Source organism: Neopelma chrysocephalum, unplaced genomic scaffold (assembly GCF_003984885.1).
Source record: "Neopelma chrysocephalum unplaced genomic scaffold, ASM398488v2 Primary Assembly neopelma1_42b, whole genome shotgun sequence".
In the NCBI taxonomy this organism is placed as follows: domain Eukaryota; kingdom Metazoa; phylum Chordata; class Aves; order Passeriformes; family Pipridae; genus Neopelma; species Neopelma chrysocephalum.
Window position 1 is genome coordinate 4852160 of NW_020897701.1, and position 25234 is coordinate 4877393.

At 39.2% G+C, this 25234-nt stretch overlaps 1 protein-coding gene across 1 annotated transcript in view; it reads right to left on the bottom strand.

Moving 5' to 3' along the window:
- Positions 1 to 851: 851 nt before the first annotated feature.
- The window catches only part of ENPEP (glutamyl aminopeptidase), a 34552-nt gene continuing 10169 nt past the window's right edge, over positions 852 to 25234 (bottom strand). The window contains exons 4-20 of the mRNA XM_027677031.1: positions 22594 to 22714; positions 20329 to 20483; positions 19588 to 19701; positions 17784 to 17918; positions 14649 to 14714; positions 13201 to 13266; positions 11754 to 11905; positions 8831 to 8910; positions 7045 to 7172; positions 6872 to 6927; positions 5904 to 6054; positions 5230 to 5303; positions 5028 to 5129; positions 4749 to 4919; positions 2832 to 2972; positions 1930 to 2008; positions 852 to 1683 (exon numbers count right to left, since the gene is read on the bottom strand). Of these exons, the coding sequence (XP_027532832.1) occupies positions 1543 to 1683; positions 1930 to 2008; positions 2832 to 2972; positions 4749 to 4919; positions 5028 to 5129; positions 5230 to 5303; positions 5904 to 6054; positions 6872 to 6927; positions 7045 to 7172; positions 8831 to 8910; positions 11754 to 11905; positions 13201 to 13266; positions 14649 to 14714; positions 17784 to 17918; positions 19588 to 19701; positions 20329 to 20483; positions 22594 to 22714 (1932 nt within the window). The 3' untranslated portion in view covers positions 852 to 1542. The remainder of the gene's footprint in view (positions 1684 to 1929; positions 2009 to 2831; positions 2973 to 4748; positions 4920 to 5027; positions 5130 to 5229; positions 5304 to 5903; positions 6055 to 6871; positions 6928 to 7044; positions 7173 to 8830; positions 8911 to 11753; positions 11906 to 13200; positions 13267 to 14648; positions 14715 to 17783; positions 17919 to 19587; positions 19702 to 20328; positions 20484 to 22593; positions 22715 to 25234) is intronic.

Below are 25234 nucleotides of genomic sequence, written 5' to 3' on the forward strand. Positions count from 1 at the left end.
ATTGGGTGTCTAGGGAGAGGCCCAAAACAGTACCAGCCCTGAATCTCCTGTGGGAGTGGGATAAAATGTTTCCATCTGGGACTGTATAAACTCCTGTGGAGCCTTCTGTGCTGTACCAAGGCCCAGAGGCAGGCAGAACCTGTACCCTGGAATTTCTGTACCTTAGGGCTATCTCCTCTGCCCCTTGAATAGCACTGCAGGATGAAGAGAAGTGTTTTTCGACACTTCTGTCCTCCCATCCAACTGCAGAGTTTCCTGACAGCTGTGCCTAATCTCTCCCAGGGCTACCTACTGTGAGATGCTCTGTGATCCTGCTCCCTGGACATCCAGGCACTGGCTCTAGCTGGTTATGTTCTGCTGCACCTTTCCACTCAGGAGACTAGGGAGAAGGCAAGGAGGCACTCACTTTTGCTGCCCATACAATATCAGGACACAGCACATGGAAATTTGGGAGCTCCAAAGCACCCCAGCTTCCAGCTTGGGAAGGATAGACAGAGCAGCCCCACACCCTTCTCCAGCATCACAACAGCACAGGGATTTGGGACTGAGAGTTGTTTCTTTGTGTCTGTACTTCTGCAATCGACTGAATTGCAGCAGTGGGACTCAACTGCTCCTTCTGACTGCATTTACCACTTTTTCTGTTTTCTCGGAGGAGATAATAGATTTTTCCCCTTCAAAAGTTCCTGAAGCTATATGTACAGCATAGCTGGGCTATGTAAAGCCGCTTTTCTATATGTCGGGCCATTTTATCACTTCATTAGAAAAAGACTGAGACTTCAGGTAGATTTCTTAATTTTATTTTTCCATAAGAAAAGAGACAGTGAGTAAAGTATATCTTGTTTGCAGTATTGGCTACTCCATGTCCTTCTTTTTTTTTTTCCGAGAAGATTTAGAAATAAGACAAAAATAACCAAGACAACCCTTACCCTAAGCTACAGAATCCCAACTAATAACATTGAAAAAGAAGCTGGTAATATTGACCCCTTGTGTACTGGTAGTTAAACTTAAAAAATCAATGGAGAGGAAAGCTTAACTGGCCTTTCTGAAGTGTCAGAAAGCAAATCTAAATCCCAAATGTAAAATTTTTACGGCTATAAATATAGGGGATGATTTTCAGACAATGTTGAAATTACTGCTTAATTCCCTTTCCTTCAGGAGAAAGCTCCTATGAGGCGCACTTGGAAAGGAATCCCTGAGAGTACTAGATATAATTCTGTGTGAACCAAGAGTAGCTTTTCAGAGGTGTATGTGTAATAAGTGAGACCAGAGTGATCAGCAAGGACCTCAGTTCTGCCATCACTACTGCCTTGAGTAACTTTAAACGTTTGTCCTGTTTGTTCAGGCAAATTCAGCTTTCAGAATCTAAAGCTATTCCTGCTAAGCAACTACACAAATATTGTTCCGGCAGTGGTCTCCTGAGTGTTTGGAGAAAAAAATATTAGGCCTTGGTCCTCTAAGGTACCTAGGTGAGAAATCCACATTGCTAAACAACTTTGAAGATCCGACTGCCTGGTCTTTTTGACAAAGTAAGACATTGAAGTCTTACTGTGCTTCTAGCCACATTCGTATTTCCTCCTTGTTTTCTTTTAGCCATTCAATATTGCTCTTCACCTGCTCAAGTGACTGACTCCTGGGCAATTCTCCTGCCCCAGCATTAGGATATTTTTCAAAGAAATTTTCCATCTGGAAAAGAGAAAAAGTATTGATTTGAAGTAAATAATTCTGTTATTGGACAAGTGGCTCTTTAGAGGGACATGGTCAAGGGCAATTTTGGCTGGGAGAGATATTTAAGCTCATATTAGTAGCACTGAAATAGTTTTACAGTAACTCCTGATGCTTTACACAGTGAGAGGATAAAAAGCCAAGTTTCTGGGCGAGAAGAATGTTAAAGATATTGACTTAAAACCAAGAAAAGTGCTGTCACCATACCTGCCAAAGCTGGAGCTCAGTGTTGAAGGTTTGGGTAATAGTTACTATTCTACCAAGGGTTCTGTCATTGATCGTGAATCTAGAAAAATAATTTAATAAATGATATTTCATGCAAAACTATTGAAAGAGAAAAGGCACAAGTAATTATCTGAAGCTTAAACTCATAATTGTGCTGCAATAAAACAGATACATTGAAATTTCAGTATTTTTTTAAATTCTTGAAAAATAGTACTCCTATAAAATATCTGTGCTGTTCTTTAATATGTTTACTAATGGAGTGATCTCTTCTGGCAGATTTTTTTCTTTTTTAAATAATGACTTATTGTCTCAAGCTAGAAATTCGGTATATTGCTGCACAGCAATACAAATACTGTCCAGTTCACAGCTCTAGGCTTGCTGGTGTGTGCTGTTTCTGTACCCCCACCAAGCACTTAAAAAGGAAACCTAAAGAGACGGAAGTCACTTAAATAGGGAGGAGCAAAGCTAAAAGGTTTGCTATTACTTCTACTGCTCATCTGTATGTCTGCTGCCTGCTGTTACCATTAGATGAAAATTTTTAAAAAAATTCTATATGCTGTCATCTTGTTATGAAATCAGCAGCAAGAGTGGAGACAAGACTGACTAATTTCCGTGCAATAACCAGATTTCTACAGCCTTGGTAGAGCTTTCTATACTTCTTCATCACAATTTACTGGTAGCGATCATTTAGGGAAAGAGTGGTTTTCAAGTTAGCAACAAAGTACTTTTTCACAGCAGATGGATATAATTGTGTTGAATACGCTTTCAGTTTTCATTTTGCAAAGGCCAGTGATTACAGCTGTATAGTAAAACACGGCTATAAAAAACATGCATGTAACAAGATTTATAGACGGATGTAGTTTCCAGTGAGTTCATTAGAGTACCTGTCAACTAAGTATTGCCAGTTCAGTCGTATCCAGTCCCAGGCCATTGTTTTCCCATAAGTGTTATATGAGATGTATCTCAGGACTGTGAACACATCTTGGCTTTTGATGAGGTTAGTGTCGTAAATATATTTCAGATACCTAAGGGAAACACCATAAGAATTGATGAGAGCCATTTCCAAACAGGAATATTAGGTTTTTTCTCCAGCATTTTAAAGGTGAAGTACATGGATTTAAAACATTATCAAGAGATAATTGTATTGAGAGAAATCTAGGCAGTTAGGAGTCTCGTTAGAAAGTAGGTAGGGTTTCTGTTTCTACTTTCAAATAGCCAAATGCCATTATTATTCCTATATTTTAATCAAGTAGGGAAAACAAGATTGGATTAGTCAGTAATTCAGCCTGTTTGGGCAGCCAAGAGCCAAAAAAGTAGTAGTCCAGGCTATAATGATCTTACAGGACCGTGAGTACACACACAAGTGGCTTGCTCACACTGACATCCATGCTGTTTGTTTGGATACTTTTATCCATACAAAATTAAAATTCATTTGGGCAGAGCATCCCTGCAAGTGCTGCAGTTATAATTCCAGTTATAGCATAAATGTTTTTGACTGACAAAGTGAAGGGATTCCCCCAGCATGCACGTTTGCAGGGAGATGAATAACCTGATCATGGCTTCACAGCAGCAGCTGCAGAAGAACAACACCGTTTTAAAGTGTTGTGTGCTGGGATTAAGGATTGTCTTCCTTTTTCCTATGCATAAGGGGCAATTTTTTTCAATCTGTTTGCTCTTTTCTCCTTACTTGTTATTTCAGTATTAAATTAAATGACAAATTTTCCCTAGTTTAGGGGGGATTTTTTATTTTCTGCAAATACAGGCTGATCTAGCTAATTAAGTCATGTCTTAATCCTGTCAGTTATTATTTATTGAATGGCTTTAGATTATGGCTGCTGTGGTCAAAAGAATTTAGGAATACACCTGCTACCTATCACTATTTTAATTACTCTAACTCTTATATTTACTCTTCATGAACCTCCTACACTTCCTGATTTCATCTCATTTAAACTTGGAACTCTTCTAGGCAGAGATTGCTCCATCTTATGATATTTAGACAGGGCTCCAACACAACGGTGAACAGCCCTGGTGAAGATGTTTGCCTGCATCTCAGCTATATTATACAACTACATGCAAAGTTATCAGATAAGCTGAAAGTAGTAGGTGTGTCTATGCAGAACAACAGCCTGGTGAGACGCTTGCCCCGTCTGGCAGCTGGACTGGCCTGGAGCAGTATCCAGACTCCTCATCACTGCCACGGTAGCACGAATATGATATTTTTGTTTCTAGCTCAAGTACCTCTGCACAGCACCTCAGGGAGCATTGCAGGTTCACACAGGACAGTTAGTAACAATTGCTCAAGGTTGTTTGCTTAATTTTGCCTACTGAGAAGGTAGACATCTAGGCTAAGTAAACTCCCTCTGGAGCCAATGGAGGGTGACTGACAACACCCAAAAGCAATTCTTCCCATTGATTTTAAGCACCTTTCCTGGTCTGGGATAAGCAGTGCTCTGGAGGTCCTTCCTCCTTTCACTGATTATAGGGGAAACAGATGACTAATTTTCTCCTGATGCTTTACTATTAGGCAGCTAAAATTGCACACAGTGAAGGTGGACGAGCTGAAGTCTGTTGACTGGCTGCAGGAACTACCATATGTTCAATATCTTTCCACTAAATGAACAAAGCTTTTTTTCTGCTATAGTACAGTCTCAGAGGGGGGTGTTAGATAACTGGTCTTGAAAATGTGTTGCATTTCCTCTTGCTGTAATCTGACAAAAATGACAGGACAGAGGAGAGGAGAAGGGAATGAGCAAACCAGTTGCTTCTGCAGGAAAAGAGAAATCTTTGTATGTTTAAATCACCTGTCCAAAAGGGTAATATTCTTCACTGATGCCAGGCCATATAGCAGCTTTTCTTTTTCTTGGGCTAATGTAGTTTCTTGGTATTTGTTGAACATGTAATTCCACGATGACTCATTGCCTGAGTTCTGCATCCCATAGCGATATACTATGAGTCGGAGATTTGCAGCAATACTAAAATAAAGAAACAGTGCTTAAATATTCCTCTCCCTTTCCTGCTTGAAATCAGTGACAAAGTCACATGCTGTGTTCTTCACCACGATAAAAGCTGTGAGCACTCACGGTTCTCCTTGTAACCATTTATCGAAGAGTTGAGAAGCATTGTTCAAAGAGTCTGTGTCACCCATACTGCAGGCAAAGTCTAGAACAGAAGCACGAAGAAGCCTTGAAAAGAGAGAGAGAGGGAGAAAGAGACATTTTCCTACTGCTTACCATTCTTTGAATCCATCAATAATGTGAGAAGGAAAAAATAAGATTGTTCCACCTCTGCAAATGGCTTCCAGAATCATTCCAGCTCAGTTCATCCACAATGGGTTTTACCAGAGAGCGAAAATAACGCTGAGGTAGAAAAAGGGGGTTGGTTACTTTTGTAGATTTCTTTAAAGAATAATATATTTGTGTTCACAGTTTATTCTCCTGGGGTACAGCAAGGACACACTGCCACAACTGTGTTCCACAGATGATGCCGAGTTCAGGACATAATTGTTTTAGTGACCATTAAATCATGTTCAGTATGTTAGGTCAATTAACAAACCTGCTCCCTGCCATACTGAGGTATAGCCATACTTTGTGCTGAGGACAGATGTCAGAGATTTTGCGGCCCTATACATGCTTCTTTATTGAATGCAGGACAGCTTTGACTAATAAATGTCTGTACTCTGGATTATTATGGATTATGGTGACGGATTATAGAAATAATTAGCCATAAATTCTTTTATTCAGGTTCATAGTCCTGAATGCAGAATCCAGATAATTCAGATATCACTACTGAGCAGTTTTTAGCTTTCTTTTTTTTTTCTTTGAGATTACAAAAAGTAAATACTGATAATTCAGCACCACTGAAAATCACTTGAACTTCAACATTATTCTTGTTACAAATCCTGAACTGTCAGATGCAGTGGTCCCATGGAGGAATGAGTTTTTTTATTGTTTCATCACCTGAAAGAGGGGATAGATATTTGTATCATCTTCAAGCATGTTTGCAAGGTAGGTTACAGCTGATATAGCTCTATTCCAAGGCAAATACTCTGCTTCATTTCTCAGGTATTTTGTGAGGTTCAGGGGAACAGAGTAATCCACGAGTCCAGGTCTGTGGAAAGAAAAAACGTAACGCCTGTTATTTTAATGAATTTGAAGAACTTGCTTCTTCAAAGATATTAGATTTACTATTTACTCGAGAAGGCCTGAAATAGTGAAGTCTGTGAGGGGAAAAGTAGTCTGGAATGTAACTTGGAAGGTGTTTTCCAAAGAGATACTGAGGATCAGTGTTGATTAATGCCAAACTGTAGGAACTGTCACTGTTGTGAGGAGACTGCTCACATTGTGCAGCAGCCCAGTGTGCCCAGAAGTGGGTAGCTCTTAACTGACTACATTAACACCACACAAAAAGGAATTGATAACTGTAGACATCCTGAAAGGCTGAGGAGACTTAGAGACTGTTACAGAATGTCGCTTAAAATTTATCTGTGTCAGCATGGCTGCGTACAAGAGCTAGAAGTTTCTGATCAAGTTTCTGAATAAGATAGCTGAGGTGGTAGATACCTAATGCCTTGGTATGCATTGTAGGCATGCCTCTGGCTTTCTGGATACCTAACTTCTTCTGGAGCACTCCTATTATTGTTATTTACATGATAAGAACACCCCCTTCTAGGACCTGTGCAATTAAAGCGTGCTTTTTTCTTGCCATGTAACTGAAAGGGAGCATTTCTCTTGATTGCATTGGTAATGCAAGCTGGCAATGCATACTTAAAGTCACTCCTTTCGGAGGACAAGGTAAAGCAACAAAGAAATAAGACTTGTAACAAATTCAGAAAACTTCTTTCAACCACCCTTGTTGAGTTAATTCTAATTATTAGCAATGGAAAGTGAAAAATTTGGGTTGAAATCTCTGCAGGGAATTAGTTTACCTTGCTAAAGAAAAGGCATCATCCAAAACCCCTGCACGATCAGCAGTTGAAAAGTTCTGTATGAAAAGAGGAAAAGAGGAATCAAGAGTATATAGATTATTTGCAGGATAAAAACAGCCTTTACAGATCTCTTCTAAGAGACCCACCAGACAGGTTAACATTTCGATACTCACTTCGTGGTCTAGGAACAGAAGAGAGCTTAGCTTGGCCCAGTTTTGACCATCATAATTCACCCGATAGAATCCAATGTGGTCTGGATTGACGTTTAAAAAAGTATCAGGAGGAGCTGATATTGTAATTCCTGCAAAACAAACCAACAAACAGGGATCAGTTTGTGCATCTTATATGACACAGAAGTCATTGGAAATTCCTTGACTCCAAGAGTATTATTTGGTTTTAATGAATATCAAAATAAGATCCAAATATTAATTTTATTTATTTACTTATTTTTAAATGGCTGTGAGGAAAGATGAGTTATTAAAGACTTTAATGAATGCCAGCATTTGTATTAGAACAAGGAATTGTGGTAATTACATGGGCCAGCTAGTTTGTTAAATTTAAAATGGAGATCATTGTGACTAGGGTGAGGACAGTGAGATTTAGTGTCATTGTAAGAAGTAAAAAATTGCAAAGAAACAGTTCTTGCAAATGTATTTTTAAAAAGTTTTTCATCCTTATGTTTACTATTAGTTTCAAAGTTATCATATTTTATCCTCCATTAGTTTCATTTTTTAGTTTGCTTCAACTAACTTTTTAAGGGTTTTCTTCTCTGTATTCTTTACTAATTCATTTTTTGCAGTTACAGACAAAGGAATTACAAATTAGTTGAGACTTTCCTCAAGCACTCATGTTTAGGGATTTTCCTATTTAAAATGAATACTTGAAAAATGTTCCTTTCTCAGAATCTTGGGCTGGTCCAGTTTATGATGGTAGTTATGAAAGTTTTTCTGTTGCTCATTGAAAACAGTGGTCTTCAATCTGCAGTTTGAGCATGGCTGTAGTTAAAAGCACATTTGTGTTCGGGTGACCCAAAACAAGTATTTCTAAAGACATTTTTTCCTTACAGTTGCTGTTTGCCTTACTAGCCAAGAATTTTATGGATGTAGAAGTAAGCACGTAATCATGCCTTTGCAGGCTTTGTCAAGTCAATAGCCCCTTGCAGTCCACTGTAATGTCATGTGGAAATTGGAGAAAGAAAATTCCTTTGTGTAAACTTCTGACTTGTATCATGACATAAAACTTTTTTTTGTTTGCTTTTGCATGTATAATAAAAGCAACCAGGCAAAAAAAATAACAACCTCCCCCCCAAAAACAGAACAAAAGACAAATTACATTTTAAATAGGTAACATTCAAAAAAATTGAAGAAAAATGAGCTGATTGTAATATTTCTGAAATTCCAACATGTGATGTAACTGAAAAACTAAACGAAGTTTCCCCCCCCCCAGTTTTGTCTGCTACTGCTATAGAATGAGAAATTCAGATTTGACTGCATAATAGAACAATGATCAAAATTACCCACATAGGTATTTTCTCAGTCCTGAAATCAGCATGAGAAAAGATGTTTAATAATTTGTAGATCTTTTTCCTTCACTGAACTCAAACTGCCAGTTTACCATGCCTCAGATGCATTCATCAGCCTTCCACTTCACTTCTTTTCCTAGACTCGACAAAGCGCATATCTAAGTCCAATTGATTTTAGCACATTATAATTAAGAGTATGCTTAGATGCTTCTTTGAATAGGACTGTATTTAAACAGATGCTTAAGAACCATACTGTACTGTGCCTAAATTGACATAATGTGTCTACAGGGGGAATAGTAATCTATCACAGAAATTGCTACCAACTTCAGCCCAACCAAGCTGTGTGCTGGTTCCTGGATCTGAAAAGTGAAAAGTATGAAAGTAATTCTGTGTTATATTTCTTGTAAAGGACACTTAAAAGAGAATATGAAGTTTACCTGTAGAATCTGATGCATTGTAGAAAGTATAATTCGTTGAACTCCCAAGTCTCCATTTCACTGGTATGTTCCATTTGTAACTGAAATTATTTAAAGGGAAAGAAAATCAAATGACATTTGAAAACAAATGGTGAAAAACCCTCTTCAGTATGTCCAGTATGTGGGATGGAGCCACAGCACAGCCTGACCAAGACTGTGGCCTGGCAGTCAGGAAAGTGGGACAGCAGAGTCAGGGAAGTAGAACAGCAGAGCATGCTTTGAGCATACCTGCACAGCCACCTGCATTGGCCTGCTAAAATTACTGAGCCCTTTTGAGCAGTCAGCTGCTGTTCCATGTTGACATATTATAGTTCATCCCAGGGAGATTTTTCTTCCGCCTTAAACCCCTTGGTGACATGTGCTGTGGGAAAATCTAAGTCATCTTAACAACCCTGTGTTAAGTGAATGGTCATTAACTCCCAGAAAATACAAAAATGAAAGTTATGGTATCTCCTCTTGATAGAAAGATCTATTGTTTTATATCTGCTAAACAAAATATGTTAACAGATTTAATACACTTCTGGGTTTTACTAGTTCTCTTATGGAGCTTACTGTGATGGAGTTTAGAGTTGTCATTGTTTGGCCAGAAGCTCTAGTACTGTGTTTCCCCAAGAGAAAGCCCATATATGATTTTTTTAAATACAAACTCGATATTTGTAAATGCATTTAATGAGGGTGTGTGATGACCCACCCTTTACAGGAAGGATTTTATTTAGTTTTCATGTTCTTGAGATGACATAATTTTTCATATATTAGCTGTGTCCTTATGTATTCCTAACACGCTGTGCTGAAGCTATGTATTTGCCCAGCAGCACTATTTTAAAAGTACCAGTTTTTGAACTTCCATTTCTTTGGAGTGCCAAATGCAGGAGAGGACTTTTTCAAGCCAAACAAGCTTGGAACAAGCCAGCAGCTCGGAAGTTTATTCCTGCAGAGTTCAGAGAATAAAGCATACACAAGACCTGGAGTTTTCTCTGCTTAAATGAAACCCTGCACCCACACATGAAACAGGCCAGTTCCATCTGGGGTAGGATCTCTTTAGGAGCTTCTCATCCCCATCTGTGATGGTGGAAGGAGGAGGTTTTGATTTTTGGTGAATTGACCTTAGGTAAGGGAGTAAGTCTGTCACAGCACAGGTAATATCAGCATTATAATATATATTATGGGGAGTTTTTTTAATTAATTTATAAAAACCACATATTCAGAAAAGACCTTTCCCGTTCACTTTGGGGATAGCAGGGACAATACACATCTCAGCTTCTTAACAGATTAAGGTAGGAACAGTGCTAGGATTTCTACTTTAGAAATGGCAAATCGTAACGTACTGTAAACACTGAATTCAAGCAAAAGTAGGATTCCGGAGTCTGCTACTTCAGAGCATAGTGCAGTAAGTCAAATTTTTTAATAAAAAGAAGTATTTTTGCCTGAATAGTCTGTAACACCACCCTTCAGATGGCACAGTGCTGTACTTTGAGTCTATGAAATCTTCTGCTTAGGTTGGGAGAAACGTAATGTTGCAAATATACAGGTAGTTAGTTATCTCATTCCAACTCTTTTGATACCTATCCAAAACTGCCAATAGCAGGGGCCTTCTCATTGCTCAAGTTTTTTTCTTTTTAATCAGAAGGAAATAGAGTGGTCACAACCGTTTCTTCTGTTTCTTCATTTTCTCCTTCACAGAATCACAGAATATTCTGAGTTGGAAGGGACCCACAAGGATCATCAAGTCCAACTCTTAAATGAATGGCCCATAGGGGAATCAAATCCAGAGCCTTGGTGTTATTAGCACCACGCTCTAACCAGCTGAGCTAATCTCAGGGTCCTTGTTCTTGTCCTTTGAATTAAAAGAGCTAGTAGAAGTTAATGGAAAAAATGCATTTGGGTATATTTAGTTCTGCTTCATACTGGCAAGTTTTGCTGATTTAATTGATTGGTCCAGGATCCAGTTCAAGGAACAAAACCTTCCTAACGTGGATTAATTTGAATCTCTTTCACTGAAAGGTTAATGAAGTTGTACTGCCTCAGAAATGGGGCTGGCTATGAAATTACACAATGCCAGATCTGAAATATTATTCATCTGGTTAATGCCATGGTGCAGCCACGCCATTGTCCTGTGCAGGTGCACCAACTCACAGGTAGAGTTCATTTTCCTTTGGGTCAGTCGTCTGTTATTTAACAAATATGCTCCAATACGGTATCCCACCTGTCTTGAACAGGTAGATGAACGTCTGCAGATGTCTGTCTGGTCACATAAGAGCCCAAGATGGCTAACTGACTAGACAACTACATTTTAAATGGGTAAAATTAAACAATATATCGTAAGGAAAATAGCAAAAAAATAGCTCCTGATTAGGATTAATGATATTTATACATGACCAGCTACTTCACATTAAATCATGCTTTTAAGACGTGCAGAGAAGACCCTGTATTGTATGTGAAGATCTTGTGATGTATTATAGATCCTACACCGTAGACGAAAGGCAATAAACTACTGTTGTGTAAAATACTTGAGTCATAGTATCTGATTTCTGGACAGAGACAATTTTGTATTAGTTTTCTTAGTCTGAGAGACTATAATTTGCAGTGATTCAACAGATGACTTGCAATAATCTGAGCTGTCTGTGTGCAAATAAGGTTTTCTGAGAGATCTTGTCCAAATTTACTCTGCTGCATTTGAGAAAGAAAAACCCTGAGACAAAGGGCCGATGTTGTCCTAAGTTTGAAATATTTGTATCTAACTTCCTCCTGTCTTCCTTTTAAAATAAATGCTGAGAGTAAGTTTAGCAAGAACGAGTAAAACACAGCCTACATATATGTCAGATGAAAAGGGTATATGCACAGTATTTCTACCTGTTTTGAACAGACATTTACAGCAGGAACTTACCCAAGATCAGATGGAGGATGAGAAGCATTTGCCCTGGGATCCAAGAGAAAACGTTTCTGTGTGAATACTGAATTATCCCCCATTTCCAAAACAGGGTAGCCCATCTGTCTAGTCCATGTGTCCATGACTTCCTTCACAGGTTTATTACTTGCCTATGAATGATGGAAGAAGGTTGCAGTGAAAATGCAAATTCAGTACAAAGAGGAAAATAAATTAAATATCTCTGGTATTGAGAAAAAGAAGAGCAGAAAGGGGCAGAGGAAAGAGCAGGTTCGGTTCAAAAAATGCTCCATTAAATCCTTTTATGGTGCCTGTCATTGAAAGAGTGAGTTGGAAACTTAAACACAGACAAGAAATGAGAAGTGTGTGGACAGAAGACTGGCCAATAACATGGACAAGAAATACTGAGGAACCTTTGAGGCCCCTTGCATGCTCTAAGATCTCTCCATTTTTTCTGAGGGAATAATGGAACAGGACAAAAAAGACAGAGTGAGACTTTTCGAAGCCAGAAGTCTCTTTGCAGTGTGTCCTGTTTTCAGTGTGAAGGAACAGTCAGTATTAACCACCAGCAGCTGCACTTATGTAAAATTTGATCCATTTGATTCATTATATGGACTGTGAACATCTGTCCTAGGAACTGGAGCTGGAGAAAGCTGCCATGCTTCCCCAGGATGCCACCTGTGAGGAAAGGGAGCTAGGGTCACTGTTTCCTTCTCAAGATGAGGTAGATAATATGGAGACGCAGAGCACCAGAGAGAAAGTAGGAAGAAGTCCTGCTGAACAAGAAGTAGTCTGGGACTAAGGAGAAGATGGGAACTAGAAAAGAGACACAAAAGCATGACTTGGGCAGTGTGAGTGTCCACAGTGGTGGAAGGAAAGGAAATGAAATAATATCAAGGAAGAACTTGATAGTATGTAGGTGGGGTTTTGGGGGTAATGAGATAGACGGAAAGAAATAGCCCAGCCTCAGAGAAAAGCAAAGATCAGAAAATGGTGGCACAGACAATGACCCAGCTGGGACTCAGAAGCTACAGAGGCAGATAAGCACCAAAATTACTTGGGAATTGATACTATTGAGAGCTTTCAAACAGCTGAATCTGGTTAGAGAAAAGGGAGAGTATGGGGTGCATGTGTCTGGTGGATGAGAGGTCTGTTTTCACAAAATGAAATGAGTTCAAGTTGTGGGGGAAATGTTTCAGTTGCAGGCTGTTCATAAACGAGGCCTCCTTTCTTGTTTCTTATTCCACTCCCACGGTCTTATGCAAAAAAAAAAAAAGAGAAAATGATATATATTTGGTGGAACTAAGATATACTGGAATACAGTAGGAGGCTGCTTCTATTGTGATCTCTTATTGACAGGAGAGCTACAAAAAGCTTGGGAAACTGAAATTAGTGGGTGTGACACAAAACATTTATTAGCAAGGGTTTGGATTGATGCAAAACATACCTCTTCCAGAGCTTCCCAAAATTGTTGTGTCTTGGCATTCTGGAAATGGTGGTTCTTCAAATATGCCTAGAGAGAGGTAGAAGGCTGTGAAAGTACTACCAGGTCTTTCTTTTTTGCCTATGAAAACAGTACACATATTCAGTTGTACAGAGAGTTCCAATCAGTTGTACAGAGTACCCATGGGTGGCAATATAGTGAGCAGAAGGTTAAATGGATTAATATTCGGCTGATAAAGATCCTTTGCTCTGCAATGCATTCCAAAATGCTAAAAGTCAGCCTTTTCCGGTGTGACTTGTTAATACAAAATAAATTTGCACTTGAAGAGCTGTTTGTATTTTGTTTGAAGGGATACCAACATACCCTGTTGCAAATTTCTGTCTAATGTAAGAGGTTGTTTAGCAGAAGGAAGCTAATTCAGGAGATTTCCCTAGCTGTGGACTTGGAGTGGAAGTACGAAAGTCTAGTCACCTTTAAGTTGTGATCGAAACAACTATTACAAGGAACAATGGTATCCAGCGAAGTGTTTGCACCTCCTAAACTCTATTCCTGTCCTATGTCTTACCTGGCTGCTGAGTGTTTTCCTACGCTGTTACCTGACCCTGGCGAAGTTCAGTCAGTAGATGGTGCTGTTAGTTTCGCTGTTAGTCACAGCTGCCTACATTAATGCTCGTGAAGGCTCTGAGTAGAAGGGGAAGTGTTAGGCTCCTGGGGACAAGGTGGTTGTATTTTCCCATCCCGCGTAACTGTCCCGATTGAATATATAAAAGCGGAAATAAAGGAAAATACAGCTGTCTTGTAGCAACCTATAAATGTGCTGTCCAGAAGTGAGGGAAGTAAGAACGACTGAGGTAAACCTGCAAAACTCTGTAGAGACAACCGATGCTGGTTGGGAGGAAAGGACAGATAAACTTCCTCTTTCTGGGAGGGCTCCTTTCTCCCATTTCTTCTTTCCCTAATTTTGTAGCAACACATTTTCACTCCACAAGAAAAGACTATGAAGTGTGCAACCCTCTTCTACTCCCTATTACCTTGGCTTTCTAGGGCTGGTAGTGTCCCTGCATCAGGGCACAGATGAGCTTATGCCTGTGTGTCCCTACGTAGCAGGCTTGTGTGGGTTGGAGGATACTGGCCATATGAAGCTGCAGACGTGCTTTACAGCTGAATGAGGGGATCCTAGCAGACAACAGGGTAACAGTGGGGTGGAGTAGGTTTCTCCACTAAAAGCTGTCATGAATTTAGGTCCTCGCTGGCAGGCTACCAAATCTTAATGCAGTTCACATTCCTGCTTCTGTGGGAGCATGGAACTTCTTCCCCTCCATGTACTCAGTACTGAAATGCATTAAATACTTTTGCTACTAATACCAGGATCTCTGATACTCAGCTTTTGAATAATGGCTTTGCTACTGAGGATGGGCTGTATGTCCAGCAGGTTTTGGTGACAGCCTTACCTGACAGCCTTTCTGGAAGAGCTCTGGTGTAATCCAGTCTTGAATCATTCTGAGGATAGATGCACCCTATGGACAAAGGGAAAGGGGAGAAAGTTATTCCACACTGGTCTAACACTGGATTTCCGTTCACCTAAAAAGCAAAATGTGAATGAGTATTCTATAAGGCAAAAATAGAAACTGTCCATGACACTAAAGAAGTGTGTTTTCTAATTCCTTCATGGCGTGGCATGTGCCTGCCTGGTGGAGTTTAATTCTGGATGTGGGAATTGGTCTTCAGTTGTGATCAGATACTTGTCTTTAAGTTCAGCTGTGTTTGGTGGAAGAGCTACTAAGCCCTTCTGTTGGGGGTTACAGTCCTGCCACTCTACCAGTTTGTGTGAGCAGGGCTCCCTGTTTCATTTTGAACAGGACAGGGGTGAGGGCAGCTGGGGAAGTAGCCCTGTCAGGGGAACAGCCTGACAGAGGCAGACACTTCTGCTGAATATCCAACAAGCAGGGAACTCCAAAAATGCTGCAAGTCTGGGGCTTTACATGTTGGGGATGCAATCTCAAGATTAAGAAGGAGATTTTCTGAGGACTGGTGCAAGAGCTTTGGCCTCTTAAGCAGGGTAGAATTGTGATCAGGGAAGTTACTTGGATGTCACAGAAAAAACCCTGAAAAATTAGGGCCTTGAAAGAAGAGAGAAACAAAAGGAAGACAGGAGAGGGAAGTAAAAGAGTCATGTAGAACAAAGAATAGAGTAGGCACAAAATGACAAAAAAAAAAGCAGTGCAAACCCTGTCTAAAATGCAAAATATGATTTTAGGATTAGCATGTTTTCATTTTCTGAACTAAATCAAAGGGCAGCTGAGACCCTAGTGCTACGAATAGTTTAAAAATCTAGTTGTCCCATGAAAACAAGAATGTTATATGAATTCTCAGTAAATCCAGTTTCTTCTCTTTATGTGTCTGAGAATAATGACTGCACGAGTCATGGCAGAGGAACTGTTCAAACAGATATGCCTCAAACTGCTTTCCAGGCTATTGTTGCAGAGTCAAGGTGGTCAGCAGATAACTGTTTTCTGATACAGAAATTTAATGTGTTTGCCATGGAATATGTTAAAAAACAATTCAGTAAAATTTAGAACAGATATCCATTACTGGTAATTATAAGGCTGTTTATGATTAATGGTGATCATAAGGCCATGTCTATGTACTAGGGTACCTCAATTCCTCAGCTTTGTCTATCAGTCACTTCTTATCTGAAATCACCTCTCATAAACCGCCCCCTCCCATTTATATTAAAAGTTAGAGTAGAAATACACACTTATGCATGCATTTGGAAACATTGGAGATTTCTTTTTCTTCAAATTGTAATGTATATTTAGTTCTTTGAATTTTCTACTACTGTCATTCCTTTCTTTCTTTCCATCCTGTCTTTCCTCTGCTCTTGTCATTCCTCTGTAGTCCATGATGGAGTGTGTTTGAGAAAAACTCATCCTAACAAAATCACTGATTATAGGAACTCCAGTGTTTTAATAACTTTCCTTTCTTTCAGCTATTTGGAGAGGCTCTAAAAAGTGACCTAGTCTAATGGGGATGTGAGGGACAGTCTTTATCAATACCCACAGAACTTCTAGAGAGTCATAGTAATTGCCAAGTATATGACAAGATTTGGTTTTGGCAGAAATATGGAACATAAATCTTAAACTTCTTTAGCTGGGGGACTCTGAAAATATGGAGGTCCAAGAGCAAATCTCTAGCAGAACTTACTTAAGTATCTGTTTTCTGAAAAGATTTGCAAAGTTTGAACTCCAAAGGCAGAAATTCTCATTGTTACTTCAATAAAATCTTTCAAACTAAGGGAGAGGATTAGACTGGAAAAGAGGTGAGATGCAATTATTTTTTAAGAACAGATTAAAAAAATTATATACATTAATTGTTTAGTCACCAGCTCTACTCTGGTAGAGATTTCCTAGGCATACAATGCTCTATGGATCATACAGCAGTTAGAGGCTCTGTTACAGAATACACTGCAATGGCTCCATAGACCCTTAGGCAATTAGAGTTTTAGGATTGTATAAGCCTTGTAATTGTTCTGGTAAGACTAACAGAGAGCATTCCAAATTATTCTTTATTTGTTTAGTGATGAATATTATCAAGAGAAGATTGTTTTTATAAGAAAAATGCAAAAGAGAAGCCAAAATAAAGCTAAAAAGAAACAAGTTAATTTTGTCACGCATTTATATATAAATACCAACAGTAATTTGAGCTAAATCTGCGCAAATACTTTCTCTTTCAAGCCAAATTATATCCCAAGCCAAATTATATCCCAAGCAAACTGTTCCCAAACAATGCAGAAGTCCTCAAGTGTTTTCGCTTAAAAAAAAAAAGAGTTCATGTAGCAATTCTCTAGGCACAAAGAGATGAGTAAAAGCTAGGATTTTTTTTCTCCATTGTTTTTTCAGACCCTGCAAAAGTGTGTGTCTTGCTTAGTTCACCACTGACATACATTTTGGTCCAGAGTATTTGATTTAGCTTTGTATGTTTCATGACTTTTGCTAGTTTGATTTAAAAACAGTGTTACACAATGCAGGTTTTCACATGGTTTATGATTTGACTGTGAAGCATTTATGATGCAATAAATACTGGTTGTATTGTTGGATAGAGGATTTAACAACTGAAAACATAAAACTGATGGAAACGGATGGATCAAATCTAGTTAATAAAAATAGTAACTACGTTTACAGACTGTAGCACAGCTAAAGCGAATGTCAATGCAATATATACTCTATGCTTAGCTGATAATGGGAGCTTGGAGGGAAAGCAACAAGCTGGTTTAGTTTCATTTTAAAACCAACAACTCTAGTGGCAGAAGCTGCTGATACTGTGATTTCCCTGCAGCTCTGCATGCTGTGAGCAGGTCTGCATGGTGCACAGTGGCTGACCAAGGCTCTGGCTGTGCTGCTCCTCTCAACAGTTGCTTTTAACTGCATCAACACTGACAACAGTTGGGAATGTCCCAGAAGAAAGGTTTGCACAGACACAGCTCAAGTGAATCAGGAGTCATGATTACAAGCACCCCTGACTTTTGTCTCCTCTGCAAAGCCTCGACTTTCTTTTACATTCAAAGTCACAATAGGAGGATATCCTACCTTACTGTAGGATATCCCATCAAACACAGAGGTGATTTCAGCTGGAGATGACACATCAACCACAATTGGGTGGGAAGACAGCAAAGAGTCATCCTTCAGTACAGGAAGCACATCGTCAACTAAAACCTGTTCAAGCTGAGAAAGAGAAGACATTAGAATAAAAACAAAGGCAGGAGTATATGCCTAACTTCTCGAATAGGTAGCTTAAACTGCAACTTTTCTAGGGAGAGGCATTTGGAAATAGAATGAGATTTTATGCCCTCTAAAGAGGGACTTGAAAACTCCTACTTTACATCTGAGTGGGGAGGGATAAAGTTTTTCACTAATTAAGATAAACTGCCTTTTGCAAATCCTGTTTTCCTGTGCGTATCAACACAGGGAACACACACAACACAAACACACCCAGCCCACTCTCCCTCCACCGCCAGTAAGCAAAAAAGTAGGCTGTGTTACCAATTTCAGCAGTGTGACAATATTTGTGAAGCATTATGGGCTTCTCTTGCAAAAATAGAGCTAGGTAGGAAGGGAGGAGGAAAGAAGGAGGCAGCGTTCCCCATCCCAAAGCTTATAATTTTTTTAAGTGATTTTCATTTTTTTTTAGTATTAGATGGTCAGCAGTCAAAATCCCTGTACTGCCTAATAAATATTGACCAAAAAAGGCTAAATTTCAATTTAGTTTTTCTCTTCTAATACTCATGAGGATACTAACATTGAAATGTCTCTAGATCTTAAATTAATATTGTATCTAGATACAAAAAAGGGCTTTTAAATTTTAAACTCAGTAATTAAAATGTTTCTCATGTAGTTAGGATAACAGATCCTCTACTTCAAAGTATAAAAGTGACCCAGGAATGATTTTTTTCTCAGCCTCATATAACATGGATCACAAGAGATATTTATGAGGAGCAGCAAGGGAGGCAGGGAAAGCACCAAGTAGGCACTGCCTGCTTCTGAAGTCACTAGGCTAAGAGGATAGTAGATCCCAACAACAGACCCAACCTATGCAAAATCTTCCCTGCTTCCTTCCACTGGCACATGGTGTATGTTTCCCAGTAGCCAGAATCTCATTATACCTGGACACCTAGGGGAACTATGCATGCTATGTGCCATCACATTCTGTTTGGGAGGGGAGGAAGGAAAGAGCAAGAAACCTGCCTTTATTAACACACTTCTATCGTTCCTCAGAATCTAATGCATGCTTAAGGCTACTCTCTTTGCAACTCCCTTAAAGTGTCTGGAGTTGGTTCTGCCTCACAGTGTGACTGTAGGCCATCCACTGTCACTACCTATTTTTGCACTGCACAGAATAAAGATTGTCTGAGTTGGAGCATTTGAAATGACACTTAAAATGCTGGTAGAAGCTGAATGGGAGTCCGATACTTTCCTTGACAAGTAGCCCAAGCTGTGGAGACAGGCCCAGGTTCACAACCCTGACCAGATCAGATAACAGTCATAAGTCCCATGAAGAACTAAATCTTCTTCTTTCAGAGTTAGACCTTTAAACAACCTTGCAAAGTTACTAAGGCTCCAGAATCCATCTAGGTGTTAGTTGCCATAATCATAACCAAACTCTTGACTCACTTATTAAGAAATAGTTACTCTTCCCTGCAGACTAAAACTTTACTAAGTTTACTTTGACTAGGTAGAGGAAAAAGCTTAAACCAACACTTTCTTTATGTTGCACTGCACTGTGTTAGTTTTCTACAAATACACTTTGTGTCTTCCTTAACCTTGTCTAATTTTTATTCCCTTCCGAAATACTCCTCCCAGAAGTACAAGCCCTCTACAAGACAGAAATAATTACCATTTGCCAATCTGGTTCTGATGCATTTGCTCCCAGGTACTCAAAATAACTGGCAAATCCTTCATTTAACCACAAGTCATCCCACCAGTCCATGGTTACGATATTTCCAAACCACTACAATTATAAACATAAAGATGTAGTGTTAGCTAAATAGTAAATGTACATTTCAGTATCTCACGTCTCCACATAGAATAGTCATTTGCTTACTTTTTTCCTGTTGCCAGATGAAAATTATCATAACTCTGGGTCTTAAATAGGAATTAAGGCCTTGCTTTGTGTTAAAACATCACTTTTATTATAAAATTGCATATTACTGGGAAGATTGCTAATGATTCATGTGCCACTGAAAATATTTTTAGTTTTTTCCTCTTGATTTGATGATTTGTGCTTGTAAGGATATGTTTTCAGACAGCCTCCACAGCATATAGTTGTCCCCATTTCCTTGCCCAAAAGAGACATCTGCACATGTAAATGAGTTCCTTTAAGATATTTCAAACAGATTTTCATAAGCTGGCTGACAGTCCGGGCCCAAGCATCTAACTTCCTGAGAAAAATTCCAAGGCAGTAGTCATGGTATTTTAAAGCTCTAATGGGGATCTGTTTTAACATGATATTTTGCAAGCAGATTGTGAGCACGCATAAAAGATCCTGAGATGGAGTTAATAACAGTATTTTCAAGATTAAAATATTGTGACTACATATTTGAAACACTTTAAAAATTAATCATGTCCTAAAATGTACCTGATGAACAAGCTCATGGGCTATCACAGCAGCTACTCTCTGTTTGTTGGAAGTGGCTGACTCCTCAGGATCATACAGCAGGTTTGTTTCTCTGTATGTGATCAGCCCCCAGTTCTCCATAGCACCTGTCCCAAAATCTGGAATAGCTATTTTATCTGCATTGAAAGAAAGATAACATGATTACCACCGTATCCTTTAAGCCACTTAGCTTGTCCTCTCTCTGTGTTTTTACAGCCTGTGTTGCTTACCATTTCTGATTCTGGCTTACTACTGTGGACTGCAGGCTACAGTCTGTGTTTCAGAATCAAGGAACTGGCCTACAGCAGCTGATAGCAAGTGCCCCGGCTCTGCTGAGATTCACAGAGCTGGGATCAGCTGCCCTAGCTGAGGATCTGTCCTGTGAGGTGATGCTATGCCAACTTCTGTGAACGCGTGTATCACACATTACTTAATTTTGGCTCCAGAAATCATACTAGTGTCTGGGGATGTGCTGCAGGCAGTAAACCTCCTAAAACTATTTGTAGCCTAATGAGGCAGGACATTGCTTGTCACACTGTTGTATTAAAAGTATTTATTGACATTTTAACTGAAGTAAATCCCCCATGTTGTGAACAGCATCTGTTTCTACACCTGGTAATTTGTAGGGGTCACTCATTTATGGTCAGTAATCAATAGAGATTTAAATGAGAATTGCGGACTCAACTGGACTGGGATTTTCCTCTACAAATAATGACCACAGCCTTTCTATGTGGGTTGCTGAAAAAGTACATATGGATTTAAAACTGAATAGTATGAACAACTCTCACCCCACCATAAGAGAAGATAGGAATTACTTACTATAAATTAAACAACTTGATTACACGATCAAAGCTGATAGTCTGGTAAGGGCTTCAGTGATAGTTGAAATGAGGATCACAAGGAGAATGGCAATGCCAGAAGCCATAAATCAATGTGAAATACAATATTTAAATAAAACATTATGCAGAAACATATTTGATTCACCAATTTTGACCCAGATGACTTCTAATAATGAGCAAATGACATGGTAAGCCAAGATTTGTAATCCAACAAATAGACACTGAGGAAAACAGTATAAAATCTACAAAGGTATCTATCTTCTGATACTTCTGATACTGCTGACCTGGGGATATCAGTCCACCCTGTAGCCAGACCGGCCTGGCAAAGTCATCAGGCTTTCATGGAAATGAAAGCTTGAATATGAAGCATAGGTGAGATATAGTCCCCATAATTATTGGGGACCAGTGCATGAAAGAACAATATGTTGTAGTGATTTCCCTATTCAGTTGTCATTGAAATGCAAAAAGATATTTACAGTAAACTCAGATAATGTTTTGAAATGAGGAGGTAAAAATCTTTTGTTAAAGTAATATAGGTTAGCCTGATAGGTACAAACATGAGTAGCCAATAAAAAGTTTGCATAGCATTATTACTTGTCTCCAAAGTTTTGGGTATTTTTTTCCCCATTACATTGCCTTGATTTGTTTGCAGTTAGTATTTTTCCATCCTTTTAAGTTCATGAACCTAACTGAATTACCTCTTTGAAGGTCTTAGGAAGGGGCATTTCCAAAACGCTGATTACATTCCCAACTTTATTAGTTCAAATTGCACAAATCAGATCCATAGTCCGGATATTCCAAGCTAAAGGATGCCCAAATGCACTACTTTCTCTCTGCTTGTTTTGTAACCATGGGCAAAATTTGAGAGTGTGCCTGGTCTTGTTTATTTCTGGGTCTTTATTTAGCCCAGCAGTAGAAACTACAAATTAAATGCTGGACCACATTCATCTTTCTAAGAAGTTGATACACACCCACTTTGCACTAAGGTTAATAAATAATATGACATACTCTCTGGCAGTTTACATCTTCACTTATCTCACAGCTGAGTTTTGTCCAGAAGTTCCCATGGAAGTGGTACATATTTTTATGAAATTTCTGGCTCTGCTTTAACTCATGATGTTCCTTTGCTGATGACATCAATGCTTCCCCTGTTTTTCCACAAGACGCTTTAAAATAACCATGCCAAGACCAGTGCTTCAGTTTGGTAAACTGAGACCAACTCTCCCATCGTGACATTTAGGAGCATCTTGAACTACATTGCTACAGTTTTAAAATATCCTGACATAATATCAGCAGTTAGCAACCAAATGCTTTCATGCTGTTTTCCACTAAAGCACAGAGACCTGTAGGAGCAACGTAACCATGACACTGAATTAACAGAATGAAAAATATAAATATTAATAATTACCTAGTTTTGGAAGGGAATAGCTCAAATTAAAGTACTCTTCAAAGAAGTCAAATACAACTTTTGTTACATTTGCTGCATATTGTGCCGTGTGTAGTTGCTGTGGCTGGGCGTAAACTCTCAGCTGTAAAATAGAGACAATTAGAGCAGTTTTCAGTTAAAAGAAACCAGAAGGTGTCAATTGAAAAGGTGTTTAGCGTATATACCTATAACACAGGAGGTTTTCTCTAAAAGACTGGCCTGAATGCTGAGTTCTGTTCCCTGACACGTTTATTCAACAGAGTTTTTCAAATGCTGTATATAAGAGAGACCAAGCCAACATAATCTGTGCAAGCTTTCCACAGTATACCTAAATTTTAAAATGTCAAGACTCATGTCCAGAAGCTCACAGTGGCCTAGCTTGGAGCAGGGCCTGGATGCATACCAACCCCTACTTCCCCAAGGGCTGGTTTTCTCCAGAAGGAAACCTGGGCAAGCACAGTAAAAAGGGATCCACTTGTTCTGAGCAGTTAATTCATCTTCACTGATCCCATCAGACCAATCTTAGGAGCACATCTGTATGGAAATGTGTCTGAAGCCCATAACACCTTATTTTCTTCAACTTCTTCCTATCTTTTCTACCTACTATCATCACAGTTTCCTCTTGGCCTTGTATGTTTGAAGACATCAAATCCTCTGAAGACAGTGTGTTTACCAGACCTGTCACCCTTCCCAGATTCTGGCCCATGCAGGACCTTGGGCAGCCCCCCAGTCACAGCTGTGGTGCCCGCTGGGTTGCTGTGCCCTGGGAAAACAAAGCCAAAAATCAGCTCTTTCTTTTCCCAACAGGCAAATCCAGGAAAACTGGCATGTTTGGTAGCCCTGTGTGTGATGAGTGACCATTTCTGTTCTCCTCTTGCATATCTGAATGCAAAAAAATGGTGTGTTGTATGTTGACCTTTCTATCGCCGAGGCTTGATGCCTGGGACTACTTTGGCTATTGCTGTCAAGCAATAGAAAACCTCAAACTCTGTAGAACTAGAGACCTTATGGCACCCATATCCATGATGAGGAGGCCTACCTACAGCTTGAAAAAACCTTTCGGGATGTTATCTCCACCTTTTGAAGACAAAGTTTGAATTCAGAATTACGGAATCTCTTGAGGGTCTTTCCCTCAATCTCTTTGTCCCAAAGCTTACAGGAGCTGTAGGCTGTTCTCTTCACTGGCCCTAAATATTTCCACTGTGGAAAGTAAGAGATCTCTATATGGAGCGAAGTTTCTGGTTTTAGGAAAAATGATCCATCTCATTTTGCCAGCTCTGTGACTCTTATGAATGGGCCACATTCATCTGGCTATATCGGTGTGGCTTGTTTACTCCTCAGTGCTGTCTTACAGCCAGGCATTTAGGGCCCAAGCTGAGCAAAGGAGCTGGTCTATTTTAAGAGCTCTCTTGGAGCCTGACTACACATTGATTTCAATACCATGAAATTACATTTCCTCCAATGAGAGGGGAGGATGGGAAAGCGGTCAGAAATAAAGCTGGAATGAAAAAAAACAAAACCAAAAAAAGCTTATGGGATTCAATTGGGAATCCATTCTAGGCAGGGGATTTCCCCCAGGGTCAGTTTGCAATTACAATCTGCAATTTCCACTTCTGTAAGCTCTTTACCCAATTTAGCAGCCTTCAGTCCCCTAGCTGATCCATATTAATGGTTTCCAAAACCTTCAGCATGCACTAGAACTGACTCTGGGTTTCATTTGTATAACCTCCTCTGTGATTTTCCAAACCAGATATTTGGTACCTGACAGGTAATCAGCTCAGGAGCACTGTTTCCAGCTGTAGGCACATTTCCCACCATTGATTCCATTAACGTCTTCATTAGAGCTTTCAGAGTGAACAGCAGAGTTTTTAAATAATTTACCATTTAAATAATTTACCATGAGCTGTATGTTCTTGCTGTTGTTTATGAAAGCAATTTAAGGATCACAATGATATTTTTTGTTGGACTTTTCTGTTGCTAGAAATTTACACAGCAAACTATGGAATTTTCTTTTCAGATGCTGGTGAATCTAAATTTCTCATTGTTCAGCTGGGCTTCAAAGTTCTTGGACACCTTGAAAAGGTGTCTAGGAAACCTTGGAAAGGTGAGAAGAATGACTTTCTAAATATCTGATTTAAAACTCTAAAGATAATATGGTTTTCCTAGGTAAAAGGTAATTTTTCTTGATAGAGCTTATGATTCCCTTTAATAAAAACTATCTTACACATGTACTTTTTATTGGTAAAACTATGTCCATGTTAAGAGAAAGGAAACAGTTGTGATATTAACCTCGCTTAAACCCCAAGTTTTCTAGTGCAGGCAAGTCCTCAGACGTTGTTTAGTGAGCAACATTAATAAAATATGTAGTAAACGAGGCCTGAATTAGAAGATGTTTCTTCAGGCAACCTCTGTACTGACACGAATACTCCTGCTTCTACACACACACACTTTAATTACCATGTTTCAGTGAGCACTCCCTTCTATTTAGAAAAGCTACAACCAGTCAGGAACATTGTGGGCTTTACTGTTTTGCTTGGGGAAAAAAAACAAATATTGACCTCAGAGCCGTACTCTGGAGCGTGGCATGGACAAGCAGAAAATATTAACTTTTGCAACTAGAAAA